The 10,221-nt window shown below is 32.7% G+C and overlaps 1 protein-coding gene across 2 annotated transcripts; it reads left to right on the forward strand.

Moving 5' to 3' along the window:
* Positions 1-9,393, forward strand: LOC124372216 (probable signal peptidase complex subunit 2). Of its 2 annotated transcripts, XM_046830584.1 has the most exons (6): positions 1-132; positions 3,945-4,019; positions 4,948-5,004; positions 5,177-5,253; positions 6,095-6,256; positions 8,917-9,393. In XM_046830584.1, exons 1-6 carry the CDS (start codon positions 106-108, stop codon positions 9,101-9,103), a joined length of 585 nt encoding a protein of 194 aa, XP_046686540.1. In that variant the 5' UTR covers positions 1-105; the 3' UTR covers positions 9,104-9,393. The 2 variants fall into 2 exon arrangements, with proteins under 2 accessions (XP_046686540.1, XP_046686539.1); XM_046830583.1 differs by lacking the exon at positions 5,177-5,253 and having other exon boundaries at positions 4,948-5,081.
* Positions 9,394-10,221: the final 828 nt, after the last annotated feature.

The following is a 10,221-nucleotide window of genomic DNA, read 5'->3' on the forward strand; positions in this document are numbered from 1 at the left end:
CAAGCAAGCATAGCACTACGAGCCTATTGGTTGGTGAGGGCTGTGTTGTGTTATATTTGTGTCAATTGCCACAGTGGCTAGTTGTACAAATTATTATTTCTAAACATGTCAAAAAATTCTAAAGATAATGCTGTAAGTTTTCTTAGTTATATTTCTAATTATCTTTAGGGATAGTAAAATGTGTTTCAAAAAAACTCAATTAGGTTGCAATTCGATATAGAGGTTAAAACCGGTAATGTGGCTAATGTGTTAAAAATTAATTTACTGTCGGTCATAAATAATAGTTTACAATCCTACCTTATAAAAAAGTCAAGTTAAGTTGTTAATTTTAGTAGGAGTAGTCCTCATACATAGCATTAAATATATTTTTTTTTCACGTTAATTAATTTAAAGGATTTGCTGTTTTTTCCAATGGGAAATGTTTAGAAAGAGAATAGAATAACAGAAAACAATTCAAAACAAAACCCCCAGAAATTATAAAAAAATTATTGCAAAAGGAAACTAGGCCTAGTAGTTGAATTGGTGGGTAGACACACCAATAAGAATAAGCGGCCTACACACTACACTCAATATTCTGTTGTTTTTATTGAATGGTTTGTCATTTTTAACTGAAAGAATAATTCAATATTACAAATTTATTTAACTTAGCATATAATTTAAACTTATTAGTTATAGTAATTTTAATGTAAACAATAAACAACTAGAAGTAACTAATATTTTGAGACAAAATGGCAAAGAATATGAGGAAAATATGTGAGATATTTCACACAAGTGATGTGATTTTGTTAAGTGGTTTAAACATGTGGGTTTGCCTCTTGGTAACCCATGGGGAGAATTCTTTCCTCCATTTTTCAAAAGTGGTTACTTATTGGTATAAAGCTGGATAAGTTTTAAATATTTGTAAGGTTTCTTTGATGTCTTAAGTCTAGGCCATAGTTGGTTTTGTTGTTTTGTAATGTTAGTGTTAAATTTATGTTTTTAAAATTGTAATGTATGAGATTCTTGTTACGGTAATTTATTAAAACTCTTATTGTGCACGATTTTTACATATCAAAGTTGGAAGATGTATCGAATTGATCAATAAAAATAACCGAATAACGAGTGTAGGTCGCTTATTCACCCTTTAAGGAGTGTGTCTAAATTCTACATAATGAGTAAGGACGTCATATGACGTATATTCCTATAGTGGCCCAAAAGAGAACGGACTTCATATGACGTCTAGCCTCTGTATTTTTGTATTATCGTAAATGCAACGCTATTACTGATTGCCTTTAAGTATATTTTTCTGCAAAGTTGTTCCATCTATCGGTAACATACTTAACTTCAATATTTGTGCTTGCATTCATTTGTAATCTGATTTTACCACCAGTTCGCAGTAGCCACCGGGTAGAAGCCACTGACTCAAGGTCGTGTGGCGCGCGCATCACTTTGTTGTCAGAATATACCGCCACATTATTATACTAGCCATTCCTTGTATACTGCATACTGTGGCCATATTTATCTTGTGAGAGTGACTTATATTTGTTGATCAACCATCTATAAGTTACTGTTGTCCAAATGGCAGACAATATTGATCAAGTCTTTCGTAGTGAGGAAATAAGACATTTGATTTTGAAAAAGTACTGAAATATTGACTTGTGGAACATGTAGTCCTTTTTATTAAGCATTCAAATGTAAATAAACATTTTTCAAGAGATTTTAAAGTTTTATATTTTTTATTTCTTTTGGTAATTTTTTGGATTCCATCCTTTACTCATTTCAGCCTATCAAAAAAAGACGTCATATGACGTCCATACTCCTTAAAGGGTTAAAGCCTCCCCGAATAGGTTGATGCTAATGCCTCAAATTGTCAGTGAGAGATATTCTAGTCATCCTCTTGAAACAATATATTTGATTTTAGGGGTTGCTAATCACAAATAACTATGTTTTTTATTATTGTAATATAAATGGTGCCCGGTAAAGTATGATAAGCGGACATGGTTTGTATATAATTTATTATAATCATCAATACTTAATATTCATATATCGAATACGAGTCTGTCTATCATATCAACATATCTATAGTCATTATACCAATCCTATTTGTAATTTAAATATTTAATACTAAATACATAGTAATCTCATAAATAATAAAGGAGCTATAAAGATCCAACCCAACAATTAGAACTGAAATTAGGGAAAACTCATAAATAATAACTAAATGACAAACATTTATAACAGAATATACGAAATATATGTATACGAATGTTTTTATGTTTTCCCCTGGGTAGCAATGATTAACCGCTTTCAAGAAGTTATTGAAAACATCCTCTCTAGAAAACCGCACTTCTCTTTTGTACAAATAATCACATAGATTACTTGTAAGTAGGTTGGCTGTTATGCCACTTTTAAAACTTCGTTTCACAGTCCTTCATGAGCTTTTGACTGTGCTATTGTCTATAAAAGACAATACATGAATTGAGACAAGACAATGAAAAAGTTGATACAAGTTAGTTATTGTGCAAAAGTCATTTTCGGACCATTGTATCGATAGTTATAATTAAATAATATCGTTTTTCAATATCAATATAAAAATCGGATCCACTTATTGTACTCTAGCCTAAATGGTTAATGTTGTTATATTTGTGTACTAGGCTTGTCTGTGATTTTCAACATTAGCCTATCTGCTCCCGATAGCTTATGTTCTGTGGTCAGAATAATAATTTAGGCTGCAATATAATAAGCTACCACAACCACAATATAATCGTGATTATCAATTCGAAATATGGAAACATTTGACCAATAGATATTCATAATTAATCATTGCCAGCTGTTTTTATCTCATTTACGTACTCAGTTGGGAAGGGATGTCTCAGTAGGGTAGGGATGTCGGCAAGAACAATTGTGATAAACTTGCAATTATTGTTTTCAAAATGTATTTTTAGACATTGAACAATGTTTTAAATGGTTACAAGATAGTGACCTTGCTTCTTTAAATCCTAAGTACCAGTTTGTAGTGAGGATGTGAAAACTATAAATAAAGGTGGAAATCAAATAGTGTTTCACTGCAAGAAAAATCAGAACAAACAAAACGTTTTTGCACATGAGAAGACTCTTCTTCTCAAATTTAGAATGTTCAAATTCTAAATTTGATATTACGAATATATTGAAAATCATGTGATAGTTTAGTTGGAACTAAAAACAAACTATAACTTTTTAATTAATGAATGTAGTTGTGAAGGCTTCAGTACCTGCAGAAATACCATTTCAAATTGGTAAAAGTAATTGTAAGTACTACGCTACTCAAATATAGTTTAAATAAGGTTTAGTTATTTTAAACGACAGTTTTTTTTAACATTCAATGATTGTGGTAGTGGCCGCTTATTAAACATGCATAAACCAACAAAAAATATAACTATACTAAAAAAATTTCTATTTGAAGTGGTGGGACTGCATTTGGCAGTGTGATGATATAATAAATATTAGAATCTGAGATAGCCAATTTATTCTTCATTTTATCTAGTTTCAAAATTATATAGTAGTATCTCGTCTCAAAGTACAGAAAAATAATATTTTAGGACAGTTATTTTAATCTCCCAGCATTATGTTAGTGGGTGATTTTGTGCATAGTTCTGTTGTTATGAAATGTTGTTATATGTACATTATGGTAAAACAAGTAATAAAACAATATTTTTACTTCTATTTTTAAATCAATATTTGTTGGTACCAAACAATGTTCGAACTCATGAATTGTCAAAAATAAAATGACCCTGTAAATAATTTGAAATTTAATGCTGTTTTTCTGTAACTTTCCTGTGCAGACTAAGTATCAAATGGTCTTAAGCAAATAGAATATTTGTTCTAAAAACATATAGGTATATTTTGCCATGTGTATAGTTGAAAGTAATATTTTTCAATTATTTAAAATCGTTAAATTTTTATTATATACTTGTAATTTGTTACAGGATAATAAACCAATCAAAATTAACAAGTGGGATGGAGCAGCAGTCAAAAATGCATTGGATGATGCCGTTAAAGAGGTTTGATAAATTTATTAATTTGCAATATTTACAAAATGTTATTACTTACTATGTCCATTCACTGGATGAACAGGAAGCAATTTAATCATAGCCACATGATTTGATGTAATGGTTAAGGAGTATAAAATATATTAATTGGGGTAGCATTTCATTTGGTTAAGGGAATTACAGAGGAGTTTTGACTTTATAAAAAAAAAATGTTGGTGATAATACTAAAAAATTATATTCCTTAAGTTATTTTAATCCAGTTTATTAATGAAATTTACTTTTTTATACAATATATATATTAGTATTTCCCTTGCTTTCAAGCTTTTTCAGTCCAGGAGCCTGGAGCTGATTCATATTGTATAAACACAACCTAGTTTCTTTGTGAAATAGAAGAATGTCCACTATGAAAGACATTTGGTTGACAGACAAATATTCTCCAAGAGATTTAAAATACTCATAGGTCATATTATGTACTGTATAGAGTCTATTCTTGTACATCTAATTATAATCTTAGTTATAAATATGATTGTAATTTTTTAAACCTAATTTTAAATAGAATACTTTGTTATTTTTCAATAAACAACTAAATTTTATGATCTTTGAAATAAAGGATGGAATTATGAGGAAAAGGGATACATAATATTGTCCCCTTTACTTTCAGCCATATTGTCCGTCCTTCATAAACTGCTGCAGGTTTGGTGGTCATTGTAGTTAATAATTTTTTTTTAGTAAATTTCTGTAATTATCAATCTTTTTTACAATGTGATAAGTATTAATGTGGTAAGTTTTATTAATTATTTTGAATTATAAATCTATTTTTCAATTGCTGTACACCATAAGATAAAAGCTTAGGAAGAGTATTTAATTTTAACTTTTTTACATTTTTTATGATATGGCTATATTAATTTGTGCTTGCATTGTTAATTTATTTTCATCTCAGGTACTAACTAAGAAGTTCAACTATGTGGAGAACTTTGCTCTGATGGACGGTCGCCTGGTGTTGTGTGGGCTGGCTGTCTCTGTAGCGATGTTTGCTCTGCTGTGGGACTGGCTCTATCCCTTCCCTCTCTCCAGGTAGACCTACTAGACGTAATGGTAACACTAGAAGTAGCATCTCAGGTACTAACTAAGAAGTTCAACTATGTGGAGAACTTTGCTCTGATGGCCTGGTGTTGTGTGGGCTGGCTGTCTCTGTAGCGATGTTTGCTCTGCTGTGGGACTGGCTCTATCCCTTCCCTCTCTCCAGGTAGACCTACTAGACGTAATGGTAACACTAGAAGTAGCATCTCAGGTACTAACTAAGAAGTTCAACTATGTGGAGAACTTTGCTCTGATGGCCTGGTGTTGTGTGGGCTGGCTGTCTCTGTAGCGATGTTTGCTCTGCTGTGGAACTGGCTCTATCCCTTCCCTCTCTCCAGGTAACACTAGAAGTAGCATAGCCACGTACTGATTGTATTCGTACGGTTCATATTATTTTCTGCTTTGTATTTTTGGTGGAAGTGAGTTGGTTTTAATGGAAAAGACATTTTTCATACTTCCACAATAAATTTTATTGTGAAGGTTCATATTATCTCACTTTAAAGATGTAAATAACATTTGATTTCAGTCAAACTCAAATGGTTTGCAAAGTGGAAAAATCTAAGTTTAAAAAAATCAGTAATATCTGGGCTTGTAGGGTTTTATTTAATTTTTAGTTTCCTCCATTGTCCATATGTCAGCTGGCAGACAAGAGCTGCCACAGGTAGATCCTTAGAAGTGATTATTTTGGGATTGATTTTGGTGAATTAATACCTAAATAAGACCATAATACCTTGATTAGGAAGCCTCAATTCTTTCATTTCCATGTATTAAATCTTTGCCTGCCTTTTTTTGTGCTATTATCCCATTTTTTTTACGTTGTTAGAAAGAAGTAACTAAAATACATTATGGCAATGTTATCCCTCTTATTTACCGCCTGATGTGGGGTTAATAACGAAATACTGTATTCTAGTTACAGTTTGTATTTTTTTTAAGATCGCAATATTGCTAAAATTTTTTTTTCTGAGCCTAATTCTCAAAATACTATTGATGTTTCAATTGTGTTCCAGACCAGTTCTAATAATCTGTGTTAGCTTATATTTCATCATCATGGGTTTGCTCACTCTCTACACGACGTATAAGGAAAAGGGGATATTTGTTGTCTCTATTCAGAAGGACCCTACTGGATTCTCCCCTGACAAGACATGGGAAGCGAGTTCTTACCTGAAAAAGTAAGTACATTTGTAGATACTCTTTGTGCATACTCTAATACATAAAAATTTTTAATTTTACTAAGCCAGCATTTGATTGTCAAAGCATTTTACTCAATGTAAGAGTTTGTGGAGCTATAGTCATCCATAAATTCCAGCCCAGATTTAGACTCTATATATTTGAAAATAGAAAGGTAAAATTTTATCAGAATTTCAGGTTACTAGAATTCAGTTTCCTATACAAAGTTTCCTAGCTTTACTTCAGTCCTGCTCACATCTTAATAAAGTGCTATGCAATAAGAAGGATAAGTGTGGATGTCATGCAACTCGAAAAGTCTTATTCCAAGATACACTCTAACCTCTAATAATGATCTTCAAGTGGCTGCATTACTGGACTAGGCTGCTGCTTCCAGATATGAATATTTTTTTCCAAGAGGGGCTGGTCTCTTTTTCCTTATTCGTCCTGTCCTCATGGATCATCAACTGTCAATGAGAATCTATTCAAACAAAATAAGGGGGAGTTCAGTCAGTGCAGATAAAGGTTTGTTGAGAGTTATAATTAAACATTCAATAGACGGGGTTTGAATCTGCACTGTCTCTAAGTCAGGCCCAAAGTCGGAAGCTTAGACTACAAAGCCGTTGTTTTACCAGTGTATCATTGGTCCTGACTTTTTCTACTTGTTAAGTTAACTTTTCTAAAGTCACAATATATGTTTCGGCAGTAGGCAATTGTACTGTGTTATATGTACCAGCTACATTACTTTTACTTCTCAATTTAGCTTTATTTGACTTTAGAATAATAAAGGCACTGTAACCTTTCATGCCATCTTTTTGTTGTGTCATGTTGGTTTTGCCATTAAAACAGGAAGCAACTTGGAATTTTTTTGGCACATCAGTTACACACTAAAACAATAAGCTAGGCAATGAAGGGTCTCGTTATATTCTTCTTTGCAAGCAACATAAACCAAAACGCATTTGTTTCTACCCCACACAAAAAATCACATGTGTTTACATTCTTCATTTAGAAAGTATTGGAAATACAGTAGTCCCTCAATAATCCAACCAGACATTGTCAGCCTTATCCACAAGTTTTTTTTTTTTTTTTTAGGTAAAAACCTCCAAAAAGTTCACTTTCGTCGGCATTGGACCAAATCGTCCAATCTGGTCCTGACCAAGTTTCAAATCACTGACTACTTATAGAAAGTTTTGTTCATAAGGCTGAACTTCTGATTAATAAAAATATAGTAATAAAATGCTGATTCCAATATCATATATTATTTCAAACCACAAATAAAGTCACAGTACAGTACAACCTCACTGTGTACTATCATTAAATGTACAGTACAAAATTTATCAACTTTAACACACTACAAATACTAACCATCATAAATTCTAACGACACAATGAGCAAAAACAATTCATCAAAATATCTCACAAACTTCCTCTACTATATGTACAATATTTAAAAACAGAAAACCAGTGCTGTTAAATACACTGTCGCTATGAGCTGGGATCTCAAATTGACAGCTATGATGACATCCTGCCTTTGTTTACTGGCCGGATTACTGGGGGGCCAGACTATAGATGGACTACTGTAGAAGAGAAAAATAGTGATGGAAGAGATCATCAGTGAAACTCACAATACTGACTTACACATTTGGGATGGAAGGAAGGCCAGCTTAATTTCCCTTCTGCAACTGGCAGCTTGTTCCATCTGGATGCCTCAAAAATCTTCTTAAGAAATCTGAATGCTGTGGCGTGGTGTAGAAAAACAATGTGTTAACACAGTACCTTTGTGACAATCAGCCTCAATGGCTTATAATTGGTTACTTTTGTGACGTTTTTACTCTCAGTGAAAAAGCTGCACTCAATAATCCCTCATCAGAATGGAACAACTGCTCTTATTCTACAATCCAGTCCACACTGGTTAACCCTTTCAGTGTGAAGACTTTCTAAATTATTAATCAAAAGTGCACAAGATATATATTATAAGAGGTCTGATCCAAAAATGCCATATCATTTTTAGCAACTCAGGTTCACTTATTAAATATGTGATAATTTTGTTATTCATTGGGCAATTTTTTATATACATTTGTTCAAAACTGTTTTTTACTTTTTGATTCGAAAATCTTGAAAAATTTGAGGGAAATAAAAAACGGCAAAAAGATACTGACCATGGTTTTAGTTGTCATTTCATGAAATTGTTATTCTCATTACCCAAAGAACTACACAAAAAAGTCCCAAATTCAGTGAAACAAGCACACTAAAAGAAAACTTTATTTGAAAAATATTTACCTTTTTATAAAATTATCACCAACAAAATTTGAGTTTTTTAACATTTCTGGCCATGTTGTTGTTGACTCTCTGCACTGCTTCTGATTGATAAGAATGTGTATGTTAGCCTAAATTGATATTGTGAGTAAAAATTATAAAATATTTTTTATGTCCAGAAAACCGAATATTGGTAGTGAAAGCCATCACCATTTTGTCATGTACAACATTATAACACTATTGCAATCATCATGCGTTCTCACTCTGTATTATTACATACGCAACCGTTCGTAATACTATAGGATAGCAGGTTGAGTGAAATGAGTCAGTTATACTACAAAATGGTGTTCTAACTTGCATGTGAAGTACCAATATTTGGTAGAATTATGCTTGACTGTCGAATGTTGCAGGTATGATGACAAGTATAACCTGGTGCTGAGCTGCCGAGATAGCAAGACAGGAGCTGTACGTGAGTCTCAGTTCCTCAAATCTGTGGCTTGCTTCATCGACGAGAACGGTGTCATTGTTTATGACTTAATAGAACCGGAAGTCAGCAAATTACACAACAGTATTTCTCAAGACCGTAAAGATAAATGATTTGTTACAAAATAGTGTTAATTTTAAGAGAACTTGACATTTGTGCTGCATTTTGTAACTTATTATAATTTTTTTTTACTGAGAGAAAACTACTGGATTTATTTTCATTCCAATAGAAAAGCACACCCTGAGAAAACTGTTAATTCTGTTGCTTATGTTTAAGCACTTATTTTGAGAGGCTGGGTAATGGTAGTCCTTTTTGTAAACTGCTCTGAAAGGTTAATTTTGTTATTTGTTAGTTCACAGATTATTTCAATAAATATTTACAAAACAGCGCTGTTTTTGTTTAATTTGCCTACACTTTGTTTAATACCTTACACAATCAATATTTTAATGGATATTTATCATATAAATACAGGGTGGCCACCTGACCAGAAATGAGTTGGGAATCTGTAGAACCAGGAATATCTCAAAAATAATTTTTCTGTTTCTAAGAACTTATGAAATCAAGAAATAATTTTAGCCCTTGAATCAGGACCTGATTAATCTAAAAACATTCTATTTTACATGGTGTGGTCCAGACATATGTTTGCGAGCCTCATTTGACGCCGTTTGGCCCCCCTAGTGAAGTGGGGAAGAACTAGTGTTATTCTTGGTTAGTTCTTCCCCTGTGTAACAATCCCTTGCGCCCAAACACAGCAATCCATTGGAATTAAATTCAGCCGACCGATCGTCTCGGGCCTCAGCCACTATGCGAGCGGTAGCTGTAAGCAGCAAGGCGGTAATGGACGCAATACAAATGGTAGTTTAGTTTTATTCAGTCACCGAAATGCGTCTCCGAACGATGTTGTCTAACTCTTATCCTTGAGTGAAAATAGCATTTTCAAAGATGTTTCTTAGATAGATTGCACATTCCTAAAATGTGTACAGTGTTCACACAAAAAACAGACTGGTTTGGTTCAGTGAATATTATCATCTGTTTGGTGGTTGATAAGAGATGCAATCCGGTTTTTTTAGTACACTAGTATATGAGTTGAATTGTTATTATACTGATAAAACACTTTTTGAAGAATAAAAATAGTGGATTTTCGACTACAAGTAAACCCAAGAGGGGGGCTTTAGACCTGACATGATGCACAGCAATGAAAGAATGAGCTAAGAGCTGAGTGGCAGGAGAA

The sequence above is a fragment of the Homalodisca vitripennis genome, unplaced genomic scaffold, assembly GCF_021130785.1.
Source record: "Homalodisca vitripennis isolate AUS2020 unplaced genomic scaffold, UT_GWSS_2.1 ScUCBcl_2757;HRSCAF=7822, whole genome shotgun sequence".
In the NCBI taxonomy this organism is placed as follows: Eukaryota; Metazoa; Arthropoda; class Insecta; order Hemiptera; family Cicadellidae; genus Homalodisca; species Homalodisca vitripennis.

What these genes read in the sequence shown, in the direction of transcription:
- LOC124372216 (XM_046830583.1), top strand. Translation starts at nt 106, where the DNA reads ATGTCAAAAAATTCTAAAGATAATGCT. An exon ending in AAAATTCTAAAGATAATGCT is followed by an intron (nt 133 to 3,944) that starts GTAAGTTTTCTT and finishes AATTTGTTACAG; the next exon opens with GATAATAAACCAATCAAAAT. An exon ending in TATCCCTTCCCTCTCTCCAG is followed by an intron (nt 5,082 to 6,094) that starts GTAGACCTACTA and finishes ATTGTGTTCCAG; the next exon opens with ACCAGTTCTAATAATCTGTG.